A 27,007-nucleotide genomic window follows, 5' to 3' on the forward strand; every position below is an offset into this window, starting at 1 on the left:
GGCAGTCTCAGGCATTTAATTTTTTTCTACATTAACCTTCTCCCCTATCTCAACTCAATACTTTCAAAAGATGGACAAAATGAAAAATCACATGACACCAGGTTATAGAACAACAGGTTTATTTGAAACCAAAAGGATGGATACAAGCTGTTAAGGGGCTACACAAAGAGATAGCTACTTACACCTGTAAGGAACCCAAACACAGGTGCACAGAACATATACAATAGCTGTACAGGACTATTCAAGTTGCCACTACTCTTCTATGATGCCTGAATAAATCTAGCAGAATCTCATACATCATGATGGTATGCAGTGATCTCCACAACCTGACCCTAGGAATGGACAACCTCTGAACAGCGTATACCTGGAGTGTGACGCCTTCTCAACTAATAAGGATACGAAGGAGGATTGTAATCAGGTACAATAGCTTGAAAGCTCTGAGAGATATCAAACAAGGTGCAATGAGAGATATGCAAGATGGCCTTGATTCAAAAAAGTTTCATATGAATTATACAAATCAATCAATCTAATAAATCTTCAATCTTCTGAAGCCCTGTTTTTATGTTGTTGAATACCCTTATCGTCTTCCAAGAGTTATCACATTGATATTTTCCCATGCTTGTGGATGTTTTTATGTGCTCCTATTTGGTGATGTCCTGTGTTGTCACCTGAGACAAAGACTGCTGATCTTTCAGCTCTTTGGCTTTCAGTGATTGTGGCAATCATCCTCTAATTTCCGTAGACCAGGAGAGCTTTAACGTATGGAGGTTCACCTCCAAAGGTGCAAGAGCCCACTCTTGTCGCCATGGCTTCAAGAAGCTTGGTGTGCCACCATCAGTAGGGCTGAGGAACAGTTATTAATGCAAAAAGCACTCTAAAGGAGTCCCTGCACTCTGCAGATGTCTGCTCCTCTACTCTTACAGGGTCTACTTAACCTTCCTTACCCACCAGTGGAGTTAGAGAACCTGGAGATAACTTCAGGCAAATCATCCTCCACTTTTGACTTGCTGCTAAGCCTCTCACTGATTCCCCCAGAATCAGTGTAATATCACATGCTCCTAGTAAGCTCTTACAGATTGCACCAGCATTTCAGGATCTGATACTCCCCTGCGCTGTCTCACTGGTTTTATTCTTCACCTGCTAGCCTTGAGAATATCACATGCAACTCTACCACCTGTGCATGCTGCATGACTGGCTTATGATCCTGGAAGCATATCTTGCTTGAGGTAAAAAATTTTAAGCAAGTGTAAAGAGGGAAAGAGCAGGAATCTTATGCAAAAGGGTAGAGAACACAATGACATCTCCTCAGGGTAATGAGTTTCGGTTGTTGATCATCATGTGACTGAACAGGTTGACTTTTAACCCATGCTTGGGTACATTTATGGGCGGCATGGTGGCACAGTGGTTAGCACTGCTGCCTCACAGCGCCAGAGACCCGGGTTCAATTCCCAACTCAGGCGATTGACTGTGTGGAGTTTGCACATTCTCCCAGTGTCTGCATGGGTTTCCTCCGGGTGCTCCGGTTTCCTCCCACAGTCCAAAAGATGTGCAGGTCAGGTGAATTGGCCATGCTAAATTGCCCGTAGTGTTAAGTAAGAAGGGGTAAATGTAGGGGTATGGGTGGGTTGCGCTTCGGCGGGTCGGTGTGGACTTGTTGGGCCGAAGGGCCTGTTTCCATACTGTAAGTAATCTAATCTAATCTAATCAGAGATGGAACATACAAGATATACTTTTTCTATCCTTCTGTACTACAGAGAACACAGGAAATTAAAACATAAAACATTTAACTGTGCAGGCCAAAGGGAGTGGCAATAGAATGTATAAAGAAACAAAGTTGATGCAAATGATGAGATCCAGAATAGCTGCCTTCTGAAGAAAGAAAAAACTGCTGGGTCCACTATTTTCATCATTTATACAAGCGATTTGGATGTGCGCATAGGAGGTATAGTTAGTAAGTTTACAGATGACACCATAATTGGAGGTGTAGTGAACAGCGAAGAAGATTACCTCAGATTACAATGATCAGATGGGCCAATGGGCTGAGGAGTGACAGATCGAGTTTAATTTTAGATAAGTGTGAGGTGCTGCATTTTGGGAAAGCAAATCTTAGCAGGACTTGTACACTTAATGGCAAGGTCCTAGGGGGTGTTGCTGAATAAAAAGACCTTGGAGTGCAAGTTCATAGCTCCTTGAAAAGTAGAGTCACAGATAGATAGGATAGTGAAGACATTTGGTATGCTTTCCTTTATTGGATAGGAGTTGAGAGGTTATGTTGCAGCTGTACAGGATGTTGGTTAGGACATTGTTGGAATATTGCATGCTATTCTGGTCTCCTTCCAATTGGAAGGATGTTCCAAAACTTGAAAGGATTCAATAAAATTTACAAGGATGTTGCCAGGGCTGGAAGATTTGAACTATTGGGAGAGGTTGAATAGGCTGATGCTGTTTTTCCTGGAGCGCGAAGACTGAGGGGGTGACCTTATACAATCATGAAGGTCATGAATAGGGTAAATAGACAAAGTCTTTTCCACGGGGTGGGGGAGTCCAGAACTAGAGGACATAGGTTTAGGGTGAGAGGGGAAAGATATAAAAGACACCTAAGGGGCAACTTTTTCCACGCAGAGGATGGTGCGTGTATGGAATGAGTTGTCAGAAGTAGTGGTGGAGGTTGGTACAATTGCAACATTTAAAAGGCATCTGGACACTCCACTGGTCACAGGCCTCCAGTCTGAAAAACATCCCTCCCACCACCATCCTCTGTCTTCTATCTTTGATGGATATAGGAATAGGAAGGGTTTGGAGGGAAATGGAGAAAGTGCTGGCAGGGGGGACTAGATTGGGTTGGGATATCTGGTCGGCATGGATGAGTTGGACAGCAGGGTCCGTTTCCATGCTGTACATCTCTATGACACATTTGGATCAAAGTGTGATAAAGCTTGATGAACAAGTTATCACCATTTTGAAAGTTTTCCACCTCTTCCAGTCATTAATGCCAATTCTGCTGTGCTTCAATGAAAAGTTGTGTGTCTTTGTGGTCTTTTCTTTGTCATCCCTTGGGACACAAGTCATTTGAGAGTTGAGAGAACAGAACCTAGCACAGTGACAATTTTCCACCATCCAGTCATAATGTCCTGTCAATTGTAATTGATCTTGCAGGAATTTCTCCCAAATGCTTGTAGAGCTGGCATCAAGGACACTAGCATCTGCTTGACTATCCTTGCATTGAATCAACAGATGCACTGCTGGTGAAATTTCTGTTGCACTTTTATGTAGTCGCTCACATGTAGTCCATCTGGTATAGGAATATTCTATACATTAGGTAGCTTTTTGAGAGATGTGGCTGGCAAGGTATGGAAAGTGCTCAACATATTCCAGATATGCTCCTTTCAAACTATATGGGAGATGAAATACCAAATCAGCAAAGAAATGTGAAAGGAAGAGTAACAGAAGAAACAGAAGTTTCAGACCTAAAATATTTTGTCTTGTCACAGATACTAATTTCAGGAACGTTGTCTTCAATCCCACAGATAACTAGAGAACATTTAACCATGAGCTATTTTCCCCAGAGGTCCAGAAATCTGCCTAAAATGGTGCAGATTAATGTGGGGTCTAATAGATGATTTCTCAGGGCAACTGGAGCTCAGACATCAGACCTACTCTGCTCAGCTTTTCCAGGTGTGGCTGCAGCCTAGCCAGTTGCTGCCATTGAAAAGTGTGCTTATTTATTGACTCTAACAATTTACTTGAGACAACAGGAGCTCCACCCCAGCTCCAAGTATTCTTGATAGCTGCAATCAACTCCCCTTCCCTTTCCTCTGTACCATCGTTCCTCTTCTCCAGCTCAGCAGCACTTACCTGAGAGCCTTTAACAGAATGCAGGTGAGAGAAAACCTTCTGCTGGATCTTCTTTCAGGGTTTGAACTCCACAACATCTTCCCAGTAGCTGACATCTCAGCCTTCCCCTGCCCATTTAATGGTTTTTGCTTCTCAGTGGAGCTCTGCCAGAGTCAGCAAGCAATGTCATGATCTCTCACCTTCCCGAATTTTGTCGAGACTATCAGAATCAGAGCCACGTGCTCAGAGTCCAGATTCAGGGCTGCCCAATGCCAAGTCCCAGATCTGCCACTCAGAATCTGGATAAAGCAGCTTACACTTGAAGTTTCTTGCAGATCTGCATTGGCTTGTTAACTAACACACTCATACATTTTCTATTTCTCACACCGCTAATTAAATCCAGCCTTGCAATATGAGCCCGATGCAGCAAGGAACGAAACAATCCAAGGTCATTACATCTCGGCTGGACTACAACCCAGGATCCAAAGGTCAAAAGCTAGTGCCTAATCCATTACGCAATCCAGCTTCAGAAACACTGTTGTCTCAGAAAGTTCAAGTCACAAAACTTATATTTAAGATGGGTAGAATTAAATTTGCGTTGAAACTTTATTGCTGGAACAGCACAGCAGGTCAGGCAGCATCCAGGGAACAGGAGATTCGACGTTTCGGGCACAGGCCCTTCTTCAGGAATGAAGAATTCTCCTCGAAGAATTAAATTTGCATTAATTTCTACATTTATACTTTTAAAGTAAGTACGTCTTTATCTTTTAACTAGGTGTCATGTTCATTAATCAGAACTCTCACTAAGCTGAAGGCTATTCCTTGTAAAAATGTCTCCTCCAAAACCAGCAGCTGGATCTGGGCTTTAATTCCTGGAACAAGTCACTATTTCAAGTCAGCGTGGATACTGGTCTGAAGCGCTCCCCACTGACTTCAAGAGCTGTCACCACTGCTGCGTCTCTTATGTTCTCTTATGATCATATTCTCTCTCTTTCCAGGACTTCTATGCTACATAATTATCTTATTCTCGTACTCAGTTGTCACAACCTTTCTGTCTCTGCTGAATGCTTTGTTTCTCCTGTGTAGTAGTGGCTGCTGCTTGGATAAAGGCACACAGCAGAGGACCCAAAGTAATCAAGAAATCATGTTCATTTGTCTTAGCCCAAGAGGAAACTCATTTCTAAATTCCTGTGAAAACCACAGATTTCAAAGCGCTGCTATGAATGAGACTTCATTTTACTTAGAAAATGTCTTGCAATTTCATGTCCTAATAAGGTTCCAACTCCTCAGGTACTGTGCCCCATTATCAAACCTGCAAATTTCATTCCCCTGCACCCGATTTCCTTAAAAAGACCCATTATTCACTGTCCTTCCATAATACCACCCCCATTTCAATCTTATCTTCCTCTTCGCCTATGAATGTGTAATTGCCTTCCACAGCTGTGTCCATTTTCACACAATTCATGTTTGCATTGCTTGAATTAATTGCAACAGCAAAACAAATTCACATATAACCTTGTGACACACACAGACTAATGGTGCATTGTTCCTCAGTGTATTTTCAGTCTTTGACATGGTTGACCAGTCTCCTCCTACAAATTATGCCTTCTGTTCAGAGGGTCGACCCTTACTTAACTCACTCATTGCCTATACAGCTTTTCCAGGAAAACTTCTCCTTCTACTTCAGTGTAAAAATCTGGAGCTCCCCAAGGATCAATCTTCAGCCCTTCCCCAAATGCTCCGCTTTAGTGGTATGATTAGCAGACATCAAGGTCACATCTATTTTGACATTAACAAGCTCTACATTTTCATAATTTCCAGAGACAGCTCAACCAATTTTGTACCATTAGATTGCTTGAGAGATAGCCAGGCAGTAGGCACATCAAATCACCTAGTGCGGTTAATTAACTAGAAAATACTGAGAGCTAACCTACAGGGATGTACCTAAGACAGGCAACTGAATCAGCCACCCAAATCCAGCAGGGGTCCTTTTAAGATAATTATGTCAGTTCCTGATGACATCAGGATCTAGTTGCAATTTTTACCCATAGGCTTCAGCAGGAAATGATATTAATTTCCTGATATGCCTACACAATAAGGAGCTGGGTTGGGACTAGGAGGCCTCCAAAGGGTAAGTTTTAATTATTTTTTTTGAAAAAGATTTCAGTTTGGCCAGTCTCAGCACAATTCCATGTCTTCCCAGAAGAAACCCCAGTTGAGGTACCATGTCCCTGGACATACATCTCCAGAAGAGACCTACTTTGGGATACTTATTCTGAAAAGAACCATTTTCATAAGTGTTGAAATGTCAAAACTTCTAATCTTCTTGATCAATTAGTAGGTGACATTCATTTGTGGATGCCCTTCCTGGGATTAGCTACTGCTGGCAGTGTTGGGTGGGACAAGTGGTTTCATCATCATCAGAGATTTAGTTTTCAAAAAAGAACTTCTGTTGTGGCCAAGAGTTGAATTGAGTTAAGTTTTACAGTCAGTTATTTCAAGTAAAGACTAAAGACAAAACAATGACAGAACAGAGCAGAATAGTATACAGGTCATGTCTCTGACAGGAGGTATCACTGGATATCAAGACCCACTACTCCATGAGACATACCAGATGGTCAATTTGTTTCTTTTTGTTCTAGTTATCAAGAATAAGAGGCTTTCACTAAGCTATTAAAATCAACTTTATTACAGGTAAACATTACTCAAACTGACTGCAAACTGGTTTTCAACTCAGATATTAAGGGAAGTCAGAGATATCCCCTTGAATCCTAAACACGCACACATTTATTCAGAGTTAGGGCAAAGCCATATACAATTCTGCTAAGCTATTATTCTGAGTAATAAAGGCTAAAAGAAAAGAAAAACAACCCAAGTAAAAGGGCAAAATTGAGCAAGTAAAAGATGGTTTGATTTCTCACTGTTCCTTTGAATTTTTATTGATGACGTGATTGCTTCAAATACAGAAGGACAGAAAATCTTTAGACTAGAATTAAAGATTCAGCTGAGAAATGTTTAAGAATTCTGATATTTGAAACTTTATCAGTTCTTTTTTTAAACAGCTTCATTGAGAGCGCTATAGAGTGCTACGTTCAGCTCCAAGCTACAATTCCTACTGATATCAACTATCTCTGACCAGAGGCTGTTTCTAGGCAACAGCAACCTAGATCCATTGTGATTTTCCAGGTCTACTCGTCTAACAATTAAATCAATAAATCTTCACCCTTATCTCTAATTAAAACTTTGCTTCCCAAAGTCTGTGTTTTGGAAAACAAGTAGACCATAGTCTTCTTGAATTTTTTGACTTTCCAGATACAAGCAATCACATTATAAATCCTTTCCAATAAGTAATGTTCAAACGTGTCCATATTCCAATTCTCAATCTATAAACATCGCCATTCTCAATAGTATAGGTCATCAGGTTAGGATCTTTACATTATCAGGCTTCAAAGTTTGAAAGTCATTAGAATCGGTTTAATGTGTGCTTGAGATACATCATTGGACTATTTTTAAATCACATTGTTTTCAATTCCACAGTTGGTAGCCCTATGAATTGTGTCTACAGGTAACAGGTAGTGACTTTGGTGCTCATCAGCAATCTCACAAAAGAACAATACAGTTGATCACTTGTGTTCTCAAGTGTTTCCAGACTACAATTGTGTGAGGCCTCTGAGAAATCATGGTAATTAGGTCCAAGACTGATGTGCAAACCTTTCTTGAATACTTTTGATGGCTTTACAATGCTGCTTTGTGATTCTGGCTGACTACACAGGCCTGTTTGTTTTTCCTCTAAAAGGAAGCAACTGTTTTAGCTAATAGTGACCAGCAAGATGGTGGATCCTTCAGTATGAGCTGGACAAAAAATATCACGGAGAAGCCAAGGGTGTGATGAGAGTTGCTGGGTGAGTTGATTTACTTTGTCTAGGAGATCATCCTCGTGCAAAGGTCACAGCAAATTGCATTTTTGTAGGGATTAAGCTCTGAATTTTCTATTTGGAAGACATTTCTAAAATCAAAGTGATGAAAAGTGTTTCACATGTTTCTCTGAGTTTGGAATGGAATTAACATTGAGAAATTATAAGTTAGGCTTTGGGAGTGAATAAAAAGATGCAGCACTGTTGCAATTGTCACAGTTATGACATTGAGATTTTTTAAATATACCATGGGCATGGAAATATTACATTCTTGAATAGTATTATTTCTAATCAATAACTCAGTGTTTCAATGATGTAATACACTAGCCAAAAACCTGTCAGTTACATTACAGGAATAGCCACATTTTTCTTCATTAAAACAGGAGGAAATAAAGCCATTGTCTGTCAGCTAGATTACAGGGATAGCCACATTTTTCTTCTCTAAAACATGAGGAAATAAAGCCAATGTCTTGGTCCACATCTTAAAACTCCATGTTTTTCTGCCAATTCTATTCATATATCTGGCAGCTGGCTGAGGCAGAAAGAAAGTCTGTTCACTACCATGTTATCCAACCACCATTTACTCCATCTCACCTCCATGGCTTTGTTTCTCAACCTCAGTCTAAAAAAGGTCCACCATGGCTTTTGTCAGATGTAGTCCTGACTGTTTCAATGTTCTTAAAGACATTTCAACCTCCATTCACTGCAAACTCCTTGCTCATCTGAAATCCTGACAGCCATATCTCATTTTACACCAATTTCTACTCATCCATTGTGCTTTTGCTTGCTGACCTAAACTTTTCTTCCAATTCGCCAATACCTCCAACTTAAAGCTCTCCTTTTGGTCTTTAAATCTACTTAACGACACTTTTCCTTGAACTTCCATAAGCACGACAACTTGCCTGAAACTTTATAGACTACACCCTCAACCATCTAGCCCCATACTCTGGAACTCGAACAACTCACACTGATATTGTAGCTTCAATATAATTAAAAATACTAGAATGTTTCATGGGGGCATTATGAATTTAAATATCTAGCTGCAAAAGGGTGTAGTGAGAGAGATCAGGAACTCACCTGGGAGTCAAATGTAGTACCAAAGTTGTGAAGAGTCTAGTTTGACCATCGACCATTTTCAGGGAGAGGATGGAGTCAGTTGCAAAGGGAGAGAGAGTTAGTGACAGAAAGACTAAACATAATAGTGTAATTAATTTATAAAGCGGATTCCTTTTTAAACCCTTTGCATTTTCTCCTTTTAAGATTCTCCTTAAAATCTACATCTTTGAGTTATCACCGCTCCCAAATTTCTTTATTTAAATCACTACTCAATGTTTTCATATGCTGCAAAGTGCCTTAATGTAATTTTCTGATAAAGGAGCAACATATCAAGGTGATATAAAGTATCTTGCAAAACAAACTAATGGGAGGTGAGGAGAAACTATTTCAAACAGCAATTAGTTACAATAAGTTTGTTCTCCACTCCAAGAAGGAGAAAGTGAGGTCTGCAGATGCTGGAGATCAAAGTTGAAACTTTATTGCTGGAACAGCACAGCAGGTCAGGCAGCATCCAGGGAACAGGAGATTCGACGTTTCGGGCACAGGCCTTTCTTCAGGAATGAGCAGAGAGTGTTCAGCTCCCTACCTTTTATCTTCTCCTGCTGAAGCTCCCTACCTTTTATCTTCTCCTGCTGAACACTCTCTGCTCATTCCTGAAGAAGGGCCTGTGCCCGAAACGTCGAATCTCCTGTTCCCTGGATGCTGCCTGACCTGCTGTGCTGTTCCAGCAATAAAGTTTCAACTCCACTCCAAGAACACACGAACTGTTTCTATCTCTAGAGATGCTGCCAGGCCTGCTGAGTTTGTCCAGCACTTTCAGATTTCAAGCACCCACATTTCTTGGTTTTATGTTAACGATTACTGTGGTTAAGGTTTGGAAAGCACTGTCTGAAAGTGTGGTGGGGGCTGGATCAGCCGAGGCATTCAAGAGGACGTTAAGATGAGTACTGTGATTAAACAAAACCAACATAAGGGCTAAAGGGGAACGGCAGGAGATTGACACTCACTCAAAATGTTCCAGAGGGTCGGCGCAGAAACAACGGTCTAACCCGTACCCTAAATTTTCTGCAATTCAGCGTGTATATAAAAGAATCGAAATGCTTTTGCTACCGGAACACCTGTCCGTATTTCGTCTGTCTTTTCTTGCAAGTTTTCGTTTGACACCCTGCTGTGGCAGATACAAAACATATAAAAATAGATCAGAGAGATGAAAAAATGAAACTTTCGGACGGAGTAAAGGCTATAGACGAGAAAAAAAATACGTTCTTGACGAATTGATGACTAAATCTGCAAATAAATCCGAGCAAATCCTTTCAAAGATGATACTTACAGGTGTAGTGGTTATCTCACCTGTCTGACCTGGCTTGCCCTCCCCCTCAGGGCATCCGTTAAAGGCAGTGTCGGTGGGGGCGGGGGTTAAATCTCGCGATCAACGCGGGATTACTTTCGGAGAAGTATAGGACTATTTTGTGGCAAGCGCGGAGGACGCTTGATTGTGACGTCCAACAGCTGCACAGGCGTGAGGCGACGGTCGACGAGCCCGGGGCGGGGCCTGGACGTGGAAGGGAGAGGCGTGCGCCGCCGGAAGCGACGCGACGGGCGAAGCTATAAATAAAGGCGAGTTGTGTCGTTTGACCCTCCGATCCCCGGCTGTGTGTGTGTGTCTGTCCGTGTGCACCAGGCTCCATCCGAGCTTTCCCGTCAGCACACTTTTCTGTTCTATCTCTATACATAAATGATTTAAAAAAAAGAAAAAAATTTAAAAAAGCGGAAAAAACTCTTACCCAAAAAATTTAAAAAAAACCCGAAAGAAAAAAAGCTGGGTGGGGGTGAAAAAAGAAAAAAAAGACAACCCGAAATCAAGTCTCAACGTCCAAGAAGGAAGAAAAAGAGAGAAGAAAAATCAACCGAGAAGAATATCAACAACCTAAGAAAAGGAGAAGAAAAATATTACAAATTTTTAAAAAATTAAACCGACGACGCCGACAAGGGTGTGTGTGTCTGTGTGAGAGAGAAAAAGGAGAATATAAAGGAATCCTCGAGGAGATCAAAAGAGAAAAGTACCTTCAGATCCAGAGCTTCATTCAGAGAGGAGCCGAATCCCGAAGCCGACCGATCTTACTGGGCCTCGGCCTCCTCCAGCCCTCCCTCCCGCCCGCAGGCGCCATCTCCTCTTCTTCCCGGCCCCTCTCTGTCTCTCTCGACGCTTGAATCCCCTTCCCAGTCTTTTTTTAAAAAAAATAACTCTTTATTTCCTCCTTTAAACTGTCCCACCTCTGATTATTTTTTGCCTTCCCCCACCCCCCGAGGTTGTTTTTTGGAGCGAGTGGAAGTTTTTTTTTTCCGCTGCTGTTGGAAATCCTCCCTCTCCCTCTACCCCTTCTCTTTTTAATTTAAACTGACCGAGCATTGAGTCCCTCACCTCTGTCGCCACCATGAACCCCAGCGCCCCCAGTTATCCCATGGCCTCGCTGTACGTTGGCGACCTGCACCCGGACGTGACCGAGGCGATGCTGTACGAGAAGTTCTCCCCAGCCGGGCCTATTCTGTCGATCCGCGTGTGCCGGGACATGATCACCCGGCGATCGCTGGGCTACGCCTATGTCAACTTCCAGCAGCCGGCCGACGGTGAGTGACCGGGTGATTTTATTTTGGGGGTGGGGAAGAGGGCATACAGATTGGGGAAGGTTTGGTGTAGTGCCTGAGGAGGGAGGATTTTAGCGGCGGGGGATACCGGGACTTGACCCGGCCTCCAGAGGCTTCACCACGTGAAACGGCCTCCAGAGGCCAACCCACACTCTCCAACTCGACTTCGATCCTCATTTTTTTAAAAAAAACCTCCGCCTCTTACAAGTCCTAAACTCTGGCTTGCCCGCATAGGTGACCAGCACCAGCCATCCCCTCCTTTTTTTTAATCTCTTACTCTTTACACACACCCCATTTCGTATTAAAGGGCCTGAGGCTCCAGCCCGCACCTCTTTTCTTCCCACCCCCGAGTTTACAGTCACCATGTGTCGTGTCTCTGTTTGCGCGGGCCTCCCTCCCAGGCGTTACTTTATTCTGCCTACTCCAGAGGTGTATGTAGGTGGTTGGAAAAAAACAACCGACGTGGAATTGTGTATTACCGATCCTTCTATCTGCCCCCCCCCCCCTCAAAAAAAAATCCGCTTTTAAGGGGTCCTCTGAGTCATGATTAAACTTCGCTGCAGCTCTTAGTTTAGCTTTGCAATTCGACAGCCTAAACTGGTTTGTTTTATGTGTTATCCAGTATGGTTTGCTGCCAACGGCGAAGAGACGGGATCCTAACCGACTCCCCTCTTCCCTTCACTACTCCCTCACGTGCTGAGGTCAGCGCAGATTGCGTTACTGTGTCCCTGATTTCATATCTGGCAATCGGATCAGGAATCGCAATGATTCAACCGTTTGCTGAATAAACTTGCTGAGCCGTCAGCAGTATTCGATGTTAAAGGATTGTTCCTCGGGTATGCAATTGTATATTATGCCATGTTGACTTGCTGATACTGGTGTCAAAAGACTATTGGCCAAGCACACCAGCTTATTCTTTACTATGACCTAATATTTGAGCGCAGACCTTGAGGGGGAGGTCGTTAGTGTTTCAGGTGTTACCTCGTACGTTTTTTGTGGTTATTGTGTTTTTGTTTGAAGAAATTGTTGAACAGGTCTCAGCAGTCCCATCACGTATATGAGACTTCATCTTTCTGTAGAAAAGAAAACATCTGCCATTTGTTCTAGTTAGCATCACTTGAGCAGCATTATTTGCCCATTTAACTCACTGTTGATTCTTTCTTTGAACAAATTATTGCCATGGTTCCCTATATTACAGCTACACATCAAAAGTAGCATAAAGTACTTTAGGATGTTCGCAAGTCATATAAACAAAACTTAATTTGTTAGTTCCTTGCATTGTATTTTGCAACTTAATCTAATAAAATTTTGGAGTGGTCTAGGTAAGCCAGGGCAGTATATTGTAAGTAAATCAGCTGGAAATTGAGAAAATTACTCATAACTTCTAAATGTAAGAGGGTATAGTGTTATCTTTATACTTGGTTATAATCTATTGTACTTTGAGCTGCTGGATGGGCATGCTGCAAGCAAACGGTTTGTGTTGGGTTGAAGTTAAATGTCATGTCATATGCCAAATAAGTTGTAGGTTAGCTGCCTCTGTGAATAAGTTAAACAGCTCAACTGTACCTCTCAACACATCCCTGACTGAGTCTCCGGATTAATTGATCTGATGAGTAGACCATTGCCTTGGGAGGGAATGGTATAAAACTCAAGTACTACCATGTTTCTAATTTGATATCAGATAGTAATCCAATCAAAAATCTACATGTTTCAACCACTTACTGAGCCATTAACAGGAATTTGATGTTACAAGATTGTTCTTGAGGTATGACAGCTTTGTGGTATTGGTGCCAAAAGGCAATGGGTCAAGCTAACTTCAGCTTAATCTACAGCATAAAGCATGTATGTTTATACAGTAGGCAATGATAGTAGAGGAGGGGAGTGATCGGCAAAACAAGCACAGAAACTCATCTTGCTAAAGGTTACCTGTACCCAGCTACTGTATCTCTATACAGATGGTTTCTACAGTTAGCAGAAAATTGACAATCTTGGGCATAAAGAATGGACGTAGAAGCTGAACCTGTAACCAATGTGGCATACTGCATTGTGGGAAGGAAATTGATGAAAAAAAACTTTTGACCATTAAGCAAATCTGAATTAGGCACGTATCAACAAATTTCACATTCAGTTTATGATCTCTTTCCAAGACATAAGAACACAGTGATGCATTGAGCATATCTTTGGCAGCTTTCTGCTATGAAATTCGTTTTGAGAGTCTAGAAAACAAATTCTGTAGGTATGATTCCATTGTTCAAAATTATTGGTATGAGCTAATTTGAGTCTGTTTCAATAATGTTTGATTTAAGAGGTAATGCTGAGAACAGTACTTTCCAAACAAAGATGAATCTGATGATCATGAAAGAAAATGAAGGCATGCAGAATATTCCTTAAAACCATTTTGTACTGTAGTGTAATAAGACTTAGACCTGTTACCTAAATTGTGTTATTTTGAAATCACTTTTCCTCAGCTGAGAAGTCTCTCCTTTTCATCTAATGGGGCCATTCCTCCTCTTTCCAGAACAAAGTTGCCATTGACCTTGACCGTGTGCCAATTATAGTCCATTCTCCATATTTGTCCAATATGATGTCACCACTAATCACACCACCCCTCCCATCTTTTGTTTCTGTTATAGCACCCTGATGTCCTCAGCCACCGCCACTGGGCCCTTCTTTTCCATCCTGGACCATCTCCATTCAGCATGAAAATGTGCCTCTAGATTCCAGTTGCCTATTTTTAAATTTGTGGCATTTCTGTGCTGACCACTTTGCCCTCAGCTGCTAGCACATGTCTAATGAAACTCCTCGAACAGCCTTCCAAAGTTAACACTGTTAAACAGTTTCAGATCCTGACCACTACACCTATTTGTGGCGTGTTGACTATTGGAATTGTCCAGCTCTTGCATTGTACCTTCCAATTGTTTCATCTTTCAGTTCTTTAAATGGCCCTTTTGTCTGGAACATTATCTCTTTTGTCATTTAATCAGTCCTTCTTTTTCTATCTATCATTGACCCGTTTGTTCTTTTTCCTCTCCTCAGACACCCCTTTTCCTGCTTATGCAGTTAGAATCTGATGTAATTTTTCCAATTCTGGTGAATGGTCTTTAATCTGAGAGGTTAACTGTATTTTTATCCACAAATGTTGCCTGATCAGCTGAGTACTTCCAGTGTATCTTGATTTTATGATGGTGAATCAGTTTCAGAAATGTGATGCATGAGTTCAATTAGTAGATTGCTCATAGGTCATTTCCAACATACTGAGCGTTAACAGTGGATTTCTGTATTTGCCTTTTTATTTATTGATGCAATGTGGATGTCACTGACTAGACCATCGTCTGTTGCCCATTCCTAATTGTCCTGGAGCATCCTCTAACTGTTACTGTTCCCGTGGTTTAGATGTAGCCACAGTGCTGTTCAGTAGGGAATTACAAGATTTCGACCCTAATAAAGTTTGCAAAAATGTACTAAATCTTATTAATATAAAGATGGCTAATCTAAATCACTTAAATAAAATTGAGATGAAAAACAATATTTTGCATCAATAATAGAATATATTCCTGGACTGGACCTAAAGAGAAAATCAAAATCAGAAGTTAGAGAATACTGTGGTGTGCATACTCAGAACCCTTTATATTACAATGCACAGTTCTGGTCATATTGTAGGAACAATTGTTTGGTTATAGAAATAAACTGGAAATTTGGGAGTTAATTCCATGGAGAATTGAACTGTGGAAACTCGGGCGGATATCTTCAAATTAAGGGGAATGTGCCTTTTTAAAACTAAAATGTAGGAATAGATCTGAATAACCTGAAAGAAAAATAGAATGACAGTGGAATGAACATTTTAAATGAATTTAAAGCTTTTCTCCAATGAAGAAAAGAAATTGAGCACGTTATTATAAGGAGAGTTTAGAGATTCATTGAAACGTACAAGTTCTTAGTTATATTAATTCTTACCTTGATGTTTGTAGTGCAGGTTAAACTAAAGGTGGGCTTCCAAGTTTAGAGTTCAATTTTATTGTTCCCGTCACCTTAAACAAGATTGATGAAGGGGTTGTAGCTGCCACTTTCAAAATTTTCTGTAAAGGCCTTTAAAGAGATTTAGTTGAGCAGTGTCCTCTCCAAAAAAAAAAAATTTTGCAGCTACCAATGGCATATTTCCACATGTGTTCCGTCATTAGTCCAAAAAACTCAACAGCAACTTCTGGAGTTTACACACTGACATTGGACATGTGGTGTCAGCAACCAGAGTAATTGGCTGATCACACTGAAACATGCATAAAGAATAAACCAGGCAGGTGAAATGCATTTGTGAAAATGATTTCCATACGCATGGAAATCCAGAAGGTATTGTCAGTGATTCTGTGCTCCTCAGGGTTGTAGTGCCTGAAGTTTGCAATTAATTAGGAAGTATTGAACTGATAATGTCGACTTTTACATTTAGTCTTGTGAAAATTATTGTTATAAACTGTGCTATTTGAAAGAGGTCCAACTATGTTGCATATGGTATATGAAACTTGTAATTATTGATATGCTGCTTCACTATGTCTGAAAGCTACCTTTTAAATTTGTGGAATGTCAAATTTCTTATGATACATTTGCTATTTCAGCTTTATCTTAAATATATATCCCAATCATTTAGTTTGCACTCTCTCTAAAATGAGATCAGAAAAAGAAGGATCATAAGGGCATTCATTTCCTGGTTTACACTGTTATGCACTTCAGTGTGATTAGCTGATAACTCTGCTTGCTGACATCACGTGCTGGATGTCTGGAGATCCCCTTGACTTGACACCAGATTCACAATGATGGAAAAGAGAAAACCCATGTTGCACTGTATCTTTGTGGGCAGTTTCCCATGATCAATGACTTGTCAGTGTTGACAAATTTGACATGTTTGTGAAAGTTGAAAATTTATATTTAGATGTACATAATTATTATGTATTGAGGGTAAATATTGTACTAAAAGGGATAGTTATCTGGAATTCAGGAATTCAAAGCCTATCAAAGGTGAATTGAATTGGTTGCCTACCTGTGATGCTCATGGTATCCATTCATGAGTACTCACTAATTATCTATTGTTCATGATTATTATAGTGTACATAATATGTTATACTGTTTACTTGTTATCTTCCTTTTAAGGTCCAAGAATTTACCTTTTGTATCCAGATTTCAAACCTCTTTAATAATGTGATGTGGAAGATTCATAGTTTGATTAAGCTGATGCCGTGAAATGTGAACTCCTTTACGTGGTTGACTGGATTTTTTTTATTGCAGATATTCAGAGTTGCAGGTTTTAAAATATAATCTTTGGGCAATTTGTAAATGTAAACAAGTATTATGTACTAAGTTTCTTTTTTGCCATCTTCCCTCAGCTGAACGTGCTTTGGATACAATGAACTTTGATGTAATCAAAGGCAAGCCTGTTCGTATCATGTGGTCTCAACGTGACCCATCTTTGCGGAAATCTGGAGTTGGCAACATTTTCATTAAGAACTTGGACAAATCTATTGACAATAAAGCTTTATATGACACTTTTTCAGCTTTTGGAAACATACTTTCTTGCAAGGTAAGAATGAATTGGACCTCAGTTATCATTGTCAAATACCTTTCAACTATCAAAAGTTTATCTCTTGTTATGTTTTGAGAACCGTGGCCTCAGCAAAACTGAACATCTACCTAACCGTAAAATTTAATTGGTTAGTGTTTTGTCACCTTCTAAATCTAGTTAAATCTAAATAAAAATGCAGATGCTGGAAATCAGAAACAAACAATAGAAATTGCAGAAAAGCTCAGCTGCAGATCTTGGGACATTCTGAGGAAGGGTCACTGGATCCGAAAGGATAACACTGATTTCTTTTCACAGATGCTGTCAGACCTGCTTAGCTTTTCCAGAAATTCCTGTTTTTTGTTTCTAGTTAAATCTAAATTGTGTGCTTTTCGTCTTGAAAACTAGAAGCCATTTTCCTTCTAGACTTTGGACATTGTGAACATTCTAGAATTTGGTTTGATCTATATTGATACCTTTAATCGTGATTAATACTTTGAGTTGCCTTGCTCTTCTGTCTGCCAGATGATTGAAGCTGAATCCTATCTTTTTGCACCACTTCTAAAACTTGAATGTTGAATAGAATATTCCAGATGTTCTACTGTGACAGTGCTAGAAACTGACTTTCTCAGATAAAGGAATTTGTTACAGCTGCAAATTTTGTAACATTTCCCAACTTTGGCTGGACATTCTTCTAGTCTGGAGCTGCAACTTCAAGTTTTACAGTACTTCATACATATTCAGAGATGGATGAAATTCATTGCTTTAGGAATTATCTACAGAACTCACAATCCTGTTCATTTGAAATTTATTAAGTCTAGGTCTAACTTGGGTTAAAGTAAGATTTACATCTACTAACTAGAATCCTGAAATAAATATTTCAGAGTCTCAAATTCTCAGTCATGTTGCTGTCAGCTCCTCCAAAAATATGCTGTTTTGGTCCTTCCAATTTAACAAACTTAAACTGACACCATCAATTTAAAATTCTCACTGCAGTCTTCAAATTTGTTTGCTTTGCATGCATCTTCTTTCTTAAATACATCCAGCTCTACCTCAGAATACTGATTATCTTCACTCATGTATCCCTGGCTCCTTTCAGCCCAACACTGGCAACTGTCTTCAGCTATGTCCTCTTACTCCTTCCCTCTACTCTCAATTCCCTTCTATTAAAACCCACCCTCCCAAAACTTTTGATCAACCCCTCCTAATATTTATTGCTTAGGATAATTGTCCTGTTTTGATTTGCATCTCTACCAAGTTCTATTGGACACTTTTCTATGAAGGTATTGTACAAATATAAATGGCTACATTTTATCAAAAAATAATAAGTCAGTATCGAAAACTTTGATTGAAATGGAAAACATTTAATATTTGTTGTTAAATAAACATGTGAATTGTGCATTGTTACCCAAGGATTTTGTTCCCACCAGGTGGTTTGTGATGAAAATGGGTCTAAAGGCTATGGATTTGTTCATTTTGAAACCCACGAAGCAGCAGAACGAGCCATTGAGAAAATGAACGGCATGCTACTTAATGATCGTAAAGTGTACGTATATGGATTTTAAATATCCAGATCTCGACTATAGGTTTGCAATTTTTTTTACTACAGGATATAGAAACCAATGCCGAATATTGTTAATTATTAGGAAGCTTTCTACCGCAAGATCTACATAGTGCAGAAAAATGCTAAATAAATACTTATCCTTGCTTTGAGTTTCTGTAGAGCAACTTGTCAGGAAGTCTTTATTTTTTCTGACCAAATATGTGGCTGGTCAGAACTAATAACTAGTTAGGAGGTGTCTCAGTTAGCTTCAATATTTCTGGACTATAAAGAGACAACATTGATTAGAACTCATCTACCTGGCTGCTTTTCAGTAGCCTCGTTAAAGTGAATGTTTGGGTGTAAGATAGGGAAATAATTGCACTGTCTATAATGGTCCATTTTTGAATAACTGCCACCTATCCAGGTTCATGAATGAAAACTTCTTGCTTAAGTGACATTCAGCATCTTAATGTTAGTAAACATGCCAGAGGCAGTATACCTTGTAGACTCATACATGAGTCCTGCTGTTAGAGAGGAATAAGAATTAAAAATATTATTACTAATTTCAACATTAATTCTACAGATTTGTAGGTCGTTTTAAATCCCGCAAAGAGCGTGAAGCTGAGCTTGGAGCCAAAGCAAAAGAATTCACAAATGTATACATCAAGAACTTTGGGGAAGATATGGATGATGAGAGGTTGAAAGAAATCTTCAGCAAATTTGGTAAGTTTTGTTTCACTTGTGCCTGTTTATTTGATCACTCCAAGTATCAGATTTTGGATCAAAGAAGGGTTGATTTGTTTCATCCCTGCCCCACTTGTTTTGTCTGAAAATTGTTATATCTCCTTATTTTTTAGTTAGTGTCATTGCTATGTCTGCTTTAAACACTTGGCATGGTAATTTTTGTCTTTAACTTTAGGTTTTGTTAAATTTCCAGATATTGGAATAGTTTGAGTTGCCTGAGATGGCCATGGGTTTTGTCTGACATTTTGATTCTGTAACTTGCTCGATAATTATATCTAAAAGTGCACCCCTTGTTTATATTTTAAGTGATTCAGGTTATTAATTCTAACGTGTTGGTACTGTGTAAGATTTATTGTCCTCTGAAGCGACTAAAGCTCATCTAGGTCACAGTCTATAAAAAATAGGATTCTGTTGCCTGTCTTTAAGATTATTAGGGCAAAGAAATATGTTGCAAATACTGGTACGTAAATGGATTTTTATTCTATTTTCACCTATCATTATGCACTCTAAGCTCCTTGATTATAAATGATCTGCAGGAAGATATTTTGATCCATAGCTCTTAGTTTGTACAGTAAGACCTCAATTATCCGAACAAGATCTCAAGGTTCTGTAAAAAAGGTATTAGGCAAGTCAGCATTCAGTTATCAGTTAAACGGCATTATGGCATGCATTTACAGATAACCAAGAAATGTTTTACAACCGGCTTTCCAATTACTACTTACGATAGATCAGTTTTAGGTTAAATGACATTATGGTGTGCCTTACCGGATAACCGAGAAATATTTGGATAACTAGCAGTCATAAATTACCGCTTGTTTATGATCAGATCAATTATCCGAACGATCACTTCTCTGAACAAAATACTCCTGCCCGTCTCATTCGGATAATTGAGGTTCTACTGTATTTTCATATTCCCTTGTATACCTGTTTCATTACGTGAGATTGTGGCTTCATCAGTTAACTATTTTCCAATGTGTCTGGTCTCCTCCCCAAATGTTTGACACACTTCAGGGCAGAATTGATCAAGAAAGACAGTGTTAGATAATTTAAGGAGGCACCTAAATTTGTGCTGCATTGCATCAATTAACAAACAAAGTCTTTGACAATATCGTAAAGCTCTGTAGCTTTATCAAATTCATCAACCACCTTGTGCTATCTTTTTATAGGCGCATTCCTGAGTGTAAAAGTCATGACTGATGACAGTGGAAGGTCCAAAGGCTTTGGCTTTGTCAGTTTTGAAAAACATGAAGATGCACAAAAAGTAAGCTCTATAAAGTCAAGTGATAAATCAATAAAGGTACTTTACTGAAATTAGATTTGTACATAATTTTCAGTTGAGAATTGTTATGACACAGGCCACGCCCCTCTGTTAATGAAAGCCAAACACCCAGAAAAGCTCGCCTGGCCTCGTAATTTGTTGTGCGAGGGAATGAATGAGAGCTCCTAATTTTCACTATTCAAAGAAAAGTAATTTATTTTCCAAACAGAACACTAAACAAACACTGGTAACAAATCTAAACCCCTCTTTTCTTAATTACTGTCTGATCCTAAGTCTACAAAAATGCTGCTCCAATAATACAATTAAACATTACATTAACTTATTCTCAAGTCCACATAGACTCTGTCTTCTCTGCTGTCTTCAGTCTTCCGTCTGCTGATCTCCCTGGGTTGTTGTCTTACTTTTTTTTACTGCTTTTACAGGAAAAGGTATCTTTGATAGTCTTCCTTATTTCTTTGAGAGCAAGATGTTAGGTGGGCAGTTAGCTCTCTTTCTCCATGGCAGTTGCTCTGACTAACTTTCAAAATGCCCTGGTTTTATATTCATTTGTCCGATGTTGTCAACACAATAAATTTAAGCTAAATTGGGTTTTAGTATCCTGGACACAATTTAATTGGTTAAATTTGAATTGTTATCAAAACAGCAACCAAAACTCAGGTACTCATTTAACAGCCATTTGCTACATGTATCTATTTTGGAACAACCTGCATCTTAGTTGTTGTGTTCTGCAGCTATGGCTGTACTTTAAATTTACTTTAAAAATTCAAAAAACACTTATTTTAAAAGTGAACATAAACTCTTTCGACTTCGTAACACCCGCCCCACTTAAGAAAAAATGAACGATCATAATCAAAGGAGGGCTTAATTTTTTTCTAATTCTTAATACCGTTACTATGAAATACATATGTCATTAATCTAAGTTATACCTTTCATATTCATTCTGCACACATATGTAACATTGGGATCGATACAGTCCAATCTTGTCTTAACCTTTTTAAAATCTATAATGTATCTGCAATCACATTTTTACAACCCACAACATGTACAATTTATAAATTAAAAGTCTGATATTTTTGTCATTAAATCTTTCCATGTACACAACCATCTCCGATACATTGTTTGCCACATAAACATTAAGATCTAAGGCCAGTACTAAACTTAATAACTTTTTTTCAATGGTTGAGTGTTTTCTCTGGTGGATATTGAGTTTCTTTGAAAAGTAGTCAATTGGCCATTCAATTTCATCATTATCTTCTTGCATGAATACAACTCCAACCCCTATATTGCTAGCATCGATTGCAACTTTGGAGGGTTTTAGAAAGTTTGCTGTAGCTAAAACTGGTGCAGTGGCTAATAAGGCTTTTAAATTCTGAAATGCTTCCTGGCGTTGTTCTGTCCACCAAAATGTTGTTGTTCTTGAGTAAAACCCATCATCGATGCCACCACACTGCTGAGGTTTGGAACAAACTTCTGGTCAAATTCACTCAGTACCAAAAACTGAAGCACCTCTTTCTTCGAGAATGGTCATGGAAATTCCTCGATGGCCTTCGTCTTCACATTCCTTGGGGTCATCCTTCCATGTCTGTTGTTATGTCCCAAGAACATCACTCCTGCCTTCGTGAATTCTGTTTCCTTTAAGATTAGATTAGATTAGATTACAGTGTGGAAACAGGCCCTTCGGCCCAACATGTCCACACCGACCCGCCGAAGCGAAACCCACCCATACCCCTACATTTACCCCTTACCTAACACTATGGGCAATTTAGTATGGCTAATTCACCTGACTCTGCACATCTTTGGACTGTGGGAGGAAACCGGAGCACCTGGAGGAAACCCACGCAGACACGGGGAGAACGTGCAAACTCCACACAGTCAGTCGCCTGAGGCGGGAATTGAACCTGGGTCTCTGGCGCTGTGAGGCAGCACTGCTAACCACCGTGCCGCCCACAAGTTTAAGTTTATTACCAGTTTTGCTTTTCATAATCGTTTAAAGAGCTCTGCCAAATGTACCATGTGATTGTTTCATGAATGGCTAGTGATCACTACATCATCCAGATAAATGGCACAGTTTTTTAATTCGGTCATGACTCTGTTCATAAGTCTTTGGAATATGGCTGGTGTATTCTTCATTCCAAAGGGGATCACTTTAAATTGATATAGCCTGTTTGGGGTTACAAACACAGAAATTTCTGTCGCTTTCTCTGCTAAAGGTACCTGCCAATAGCCATGCAGTAGGTCCAAATATATGATATACATGACCTGTCCAACTTTGTCCTCCAACCTTGGTATTGGATAGGAGTCGATTTGTTACAGCATTCACCTTCCGATAGTCCACACAAAATTGTTGAGTCCCATCAGGTTTGGGAACGAACATAATCGACAAACTCCACTCACTCTGACTAGGTGTGATGATGTCTTGGTTGAGTATTGCATCCTTCTGAACTTGTGCAGCTTTGAGAGGATTAAGCCTGCAGGGGTGGTGTTTTATCAGAACAGCATTCCCTACTCCCACCACATGCACAATAGTATTAGTCTTCCCCATTCTATTGCTGCATATGTCCTCATACTGCTGCAACAAACCTGTCAACTCAGTTCTTTGGTCCTGAGACAGAGAGCTCACTATCCTATCCCACTCTTCAAGGGTTTCCTCATTGTGTCTCAAAATTTGAGAAATATCGAAATCCATGCCATCTGGATTTGATTCGTCAGTCTGCATGGCAGTATTAATATTGTTTCTCTGGTGGCTTTCCAATCCTCGGGCACATTTTTACAGATATGGCAATATTCAACAACATCCTTATGTTGTCCAGGTCAATAGAAGTGTTCTTGTCCTTAGCCCGAGTCTTCCTGACACCTAAAGTGGCGGCTTCCTGGTAATTCATATGCTGCCTGTAATACTTCCTGTCTGGGTGCTACACGATCTGGTGCACTTCCACCCATTTCTCCTCTGCACTAATCTGCTGTGGTCTCCATTTTCATCTTTGGATTCTATCCTTAAAATAATAACCCTCAGAAACATTCTGATTCCTTTTCTGAGTATGCATCATAATATATATCTTTTATTGTCTCATCTTTCTGTTTTAAGTCCATTAACCTTTTAAGACTAAACAACTCTGCCTGACCCTCTAGCTGTCAGGTTTTTCTTCCATTACATCGAACAGGGTGTCAGCTAACTGAACATCAACTCCTTCATCTTTCTCTTTAGTTTTTCCTATTTGCTGTAACTTATGACAGTGGGACCTTGTTACTACACAGTCTGGAAACATTCCAGGGTATTTTTCTTTTTAACTTCAGTTCCCTGATTTTCCTTCAGCTCCTTCACCACAAGAGGTGTCACTTTCACCTTGGATCCCGCTAGATTGTTTCCAAGAACGAACTCTATTCCTGGAACTGACACTCTATCAATCATTCCCACTGTTACTTCCCCAGTCTTGATTTGGCTTCCCAACTTTACCTTACACAGGGAACGCTAAATTTCTGTCCACCTATTCCACAAATGATCATCCTCACGGGTAACATGTCAGAAAGAGTGCAAATACTTGCATCTCTTACTATTAGAGACTGACCAGATCCCTATCTTTTAACATTGTAACTTCTTTCCCTTCTCCCCCATTCTTCCTGAGTAAACTTTACCTACAGAGGTAAAGTCTTTCTAGAAATCGGGCACTAACTCATTATCCAGACCCCCTCTTGACCGTGCACTATCCTGCAGCTCCTGAACTTTTCTTGGGGTTTCCTTTACTACTTCCATTAATCCCACTGGCTTAGTCTCTTTTACCACATCTTTTCCCCTAGTGCCTTGCATCAACGACCAGCACTGGTACTTAGGTGTCCCACTGTACCACAGTGGAAACATCTGAGACCTTTCATCCCTTTGGGCTTCTTTTTTCATCTATGGTAAACTATGAGCAGTGTGATCTACCGTTTTGAAGTGAAAGATCTCCCTTTCTCCCAATTGCATATCCCTCACAGGATGAAATTCCTGTCAGAAGCTAAACTTGCCTTATGCACCCATGCATATTCATCTGCCATCTCTACAGCTCATCTCAATTCATGAGCCTTCTTTTTATCCTCAAGTTATCATCTCTGGAAGTGAGTTTTTAAATTCCAGAATAATCTCTCTTCGAGCTTCATAGATCTTGTCTATTTTCAAAGCAAGCACCCATCTTTCAAAATTACTGTGTTTAATTCTTTCAGACTCAACATAAGTCTGTACTGGTTCCTCCTTTGTTTCTGAACCATTGTCTATGTGCTTCTGGTACCAATTCATAGGCATTCAAAATAGCCTGTTTGACATCTGCATAATCACTTGACCCCCTCATCTGACAGCGTTGCAAATACCCCACTAACACTGCCAATCAGCTTCGTCTGACCTAGCATTACCCACAAGTTCTTTGACCACTCCATCTGCCTAGCCAATTTTTCAAATGAAATAAAAGAGACATCGACATCTTTCTCATCAAAACGTGGCAATGTTTTAACATAGTTGTATACATCCCTACCATCTCCCTTCATCTCTATCATGTTAACTTGACTTTCCTGACTAACTTCCAACTTCTGAAGGTCAAATTCTCTCTCCTTTTTGCTCTCTGCTTTCTCCCTTCCGCTCTTTTATTTTGCGCAGCTAAGAACTTTTTTTCTCCCATTCTTTATCTTCTAACATGGTCGTCTTTCCCTTTCTTTATCTTCTAATTCTGGTTACCTTTTCTGCACATTTAAATGTTGATCTATTTTGGTAATAACCTCATCTTTTTTCAGAGACATATGCAATTCCAGCTCCAGTTGTCTGCCAATTGCAGTAGCTTTCTTAAGTTCACTTTTTGTAAAACTTCTAAAGTCACTTCTTTCACCCCAGAAAACATTTAGTAACTGTAAGTGCCACTTCTGTTACTTTTGATCTAACCAGCTACAAGTAACTGAAATTAAACAAATTTTTCTCACCTAAGTTTTATTTGAAGATCTAGGACACGACTCGTCAAATGTGTTTAAATCTGCTGGGACCTTTTGTACCTGAAATCTGTCCAAACTTGTTCAAATCCTGGACGACAAGCCCCCAAGCTGGTAATGTGCAGAAGCTGAACCCCTCTTTTAATTAAAACCAAATACCCAGAAAAGCCTGCTTGGCCTTGTAATCTGTTAAAAGTATGAGGGAGTGAAAAAGAACTCTAAATTTGCACTATTTACAAAAAAAAATTATTTTCCTAACAGAACATAAAGCAAAAACCATTAACAAATTTAAGTCTTCCCCCCCCACACACCTTCCTTTTAACTAATTGCTATCTGACCTCAACTCTATAAAAATGCTAGTCCAATAATACAATTATTAAACATTACATAACCTCAAGTACACACAGTCTCTGTCTTGCATCTGGTGATCTCCCTTGTCGTCATCTTACTTTTTACTGCTCTTACAGGAAAAGGTACCTTTTGATAGTGTGCTTTCTTATTTCTTTGAGGAGTTAGCACTCCAGCTGTATAGCAGTTGCTCTAATCAACTTTCAAAATGCCCTTGTTTTATACTCAACACCATATCCTGTTCTTGCCCAATGTTGTCAATACAATAAATTCAAACTTTTAGGGTTTTAGTGTCCTGGCCATAATTTAATTGATTAAATTTGAATTGTTGTCAAAACAACAACCAAAATCCAGGTACTCATTTGACAGCCATTTGCTACATGTATCTATTTTTGAACAGCCTGTCTTTTAGCTGTTCTGTTCTACAGCTGTGGCTGTACTTTAAAAATTCAGAAAGCACTTTCGATCTTAAAGTGAACATACACTCTGTTGAATTCGTTATAGCGTTTAGGATGTATCTAGTACCTAGTCATTCCTGCCTTTGCGGTACATTAGCTAAAAGGATCCTTGAGATGTAGCAAATTACTTTGGCCATCAGTTTATACATTTACTGAAGTTGCACTGGATGTTTCTTCCAAATATTAATGTGTGCACTATATTTATTAGGCTGTTGATGAGATGAATGGCAAAGAAATTAACGGGAGGCAGGTTTATGTTGGCCGTGCCCAGAAAAAAGTAGAGAGACAGACAGAACTGAAGCGTAAATTTGAACAGATGAAACAGGACCGGATCACAAGGTATCAGGTGAGTAGCAGACTTGCTAGTGTTTAAGTCACTGACCTCAAGCAAACCAAATTATACCTCTGAAAATAGGTGCCAGATATATCTGCTTTTGGATTCAATTTATTTGAAAGTTGCTTCTGATAGTAACTACTACTATTCAAAAAGTGGCTACTGGAATTAGATTTCATTATTTGTAACAGAACAAAAATAAATTGATTCATTGTGCTATAACTTGACTATTGATCTTGAAGGGAAATCTTGATTTAATATAATTAGATATAGACTGTCCTCAAGGGGGAGGGTGTACACATTGTTTTCAATAATTGGTAAGTTTGAAGTTAACACTAAAATTAACCATCTATGTGTTT

The 27,007-nt window shown here is 39.6% G+C and overlaps 1 protein-coding gene and 1 long non-coding RNA gene across 8 annotated transcripts in view; one reads left to right on the top strand and one right to left on the bottom strand.

The window, feature by feature from the left end:
• LOC122549156 (uncharacterized) lies at positions 1 to 10,431 on the bottom strand. Of its 3 annotated transcripts, none has more exons than XR_015756974.1 (4): positions 10,155 to 10,431; positions 9,812 to 9,969; positions 8,826 to 8,861; positions 1 to 3,391 (listed from the first exon to the last, which is right to left on the bottom strand). It is a non-coding gene; the product is annotated as an uncharacterized LOC122549156 (long non-coding RNA). The 3 variants fall into 3 exon arrangements; XR_015756975.1 differs by having other exon boundaries at positions 9,812 to 9,972; positions 10,135 to 10,431; XR_015756973.1 differs by having other exon boundaries at positions 9,812 to 10,431.
• The window catches only part of LOC122549152 (polyadenylate-binding protein 1), a 27,604-nt gene continuing 8,308 nt past the window's right edge, over positions 7,712 to 27,007 (top strand). The window contains exons 1-6 of one of the 5 annotated variants that reach the window (XM_087986283.1): positions 7,712 to 7,736; positions 16,823 to 17,016; positions 18,426 to 18,541; positions 19,122 to 19,261; positions 20,449 to 20,579; positions 26,523 to 26,660. In XM_087986283.1, the coding sequence (XP_087842409.1) occupies positions 16,843 to 17,016; positions 18,426 to 18,541; positions 19,122 to 19,261; positions 20,449 to 20,579; positions 26,523 to 26,660 (699 nt within the window). In that variant the 5' untranslated portion in view covers positions 7,712 to 7,736; positions 16,823 to 16,842. Of the gene's footprint in view, positions 7,737 to 10,444; positions 11,433 to 16,822; positions 17,017 to 18,425; positions 18,542 to 19,121; positions 19,262 to 20,448; positions 20,580 to 26,522; positions 26,661 to 27,007 lie in introns of those variants that run through there. The other 4 variants (XM_043688495.2, XM_043688494.2, XM_043688497.2 and 1 more) reach the window with 4 other exon arrangements.

Source organism: Chiloscyllium plagiosum, unplaced genomic scaffold (assembly GCF_037043375.1).
Source record: "Chiloscyllium plagiosum isolate Xiang-an unplaced genomic scaffold, Cpla_swu_hap1 HiC_scaffold_4, whole genome shotgun sequence".
Lineage (NCBI taxonomy): Eukaryota > Metazoa > Chordata > Chondrichthyes > Orectolobiformes > Hemiscylliidae > Chiloscyllium > Chiloscyllium plagiosum.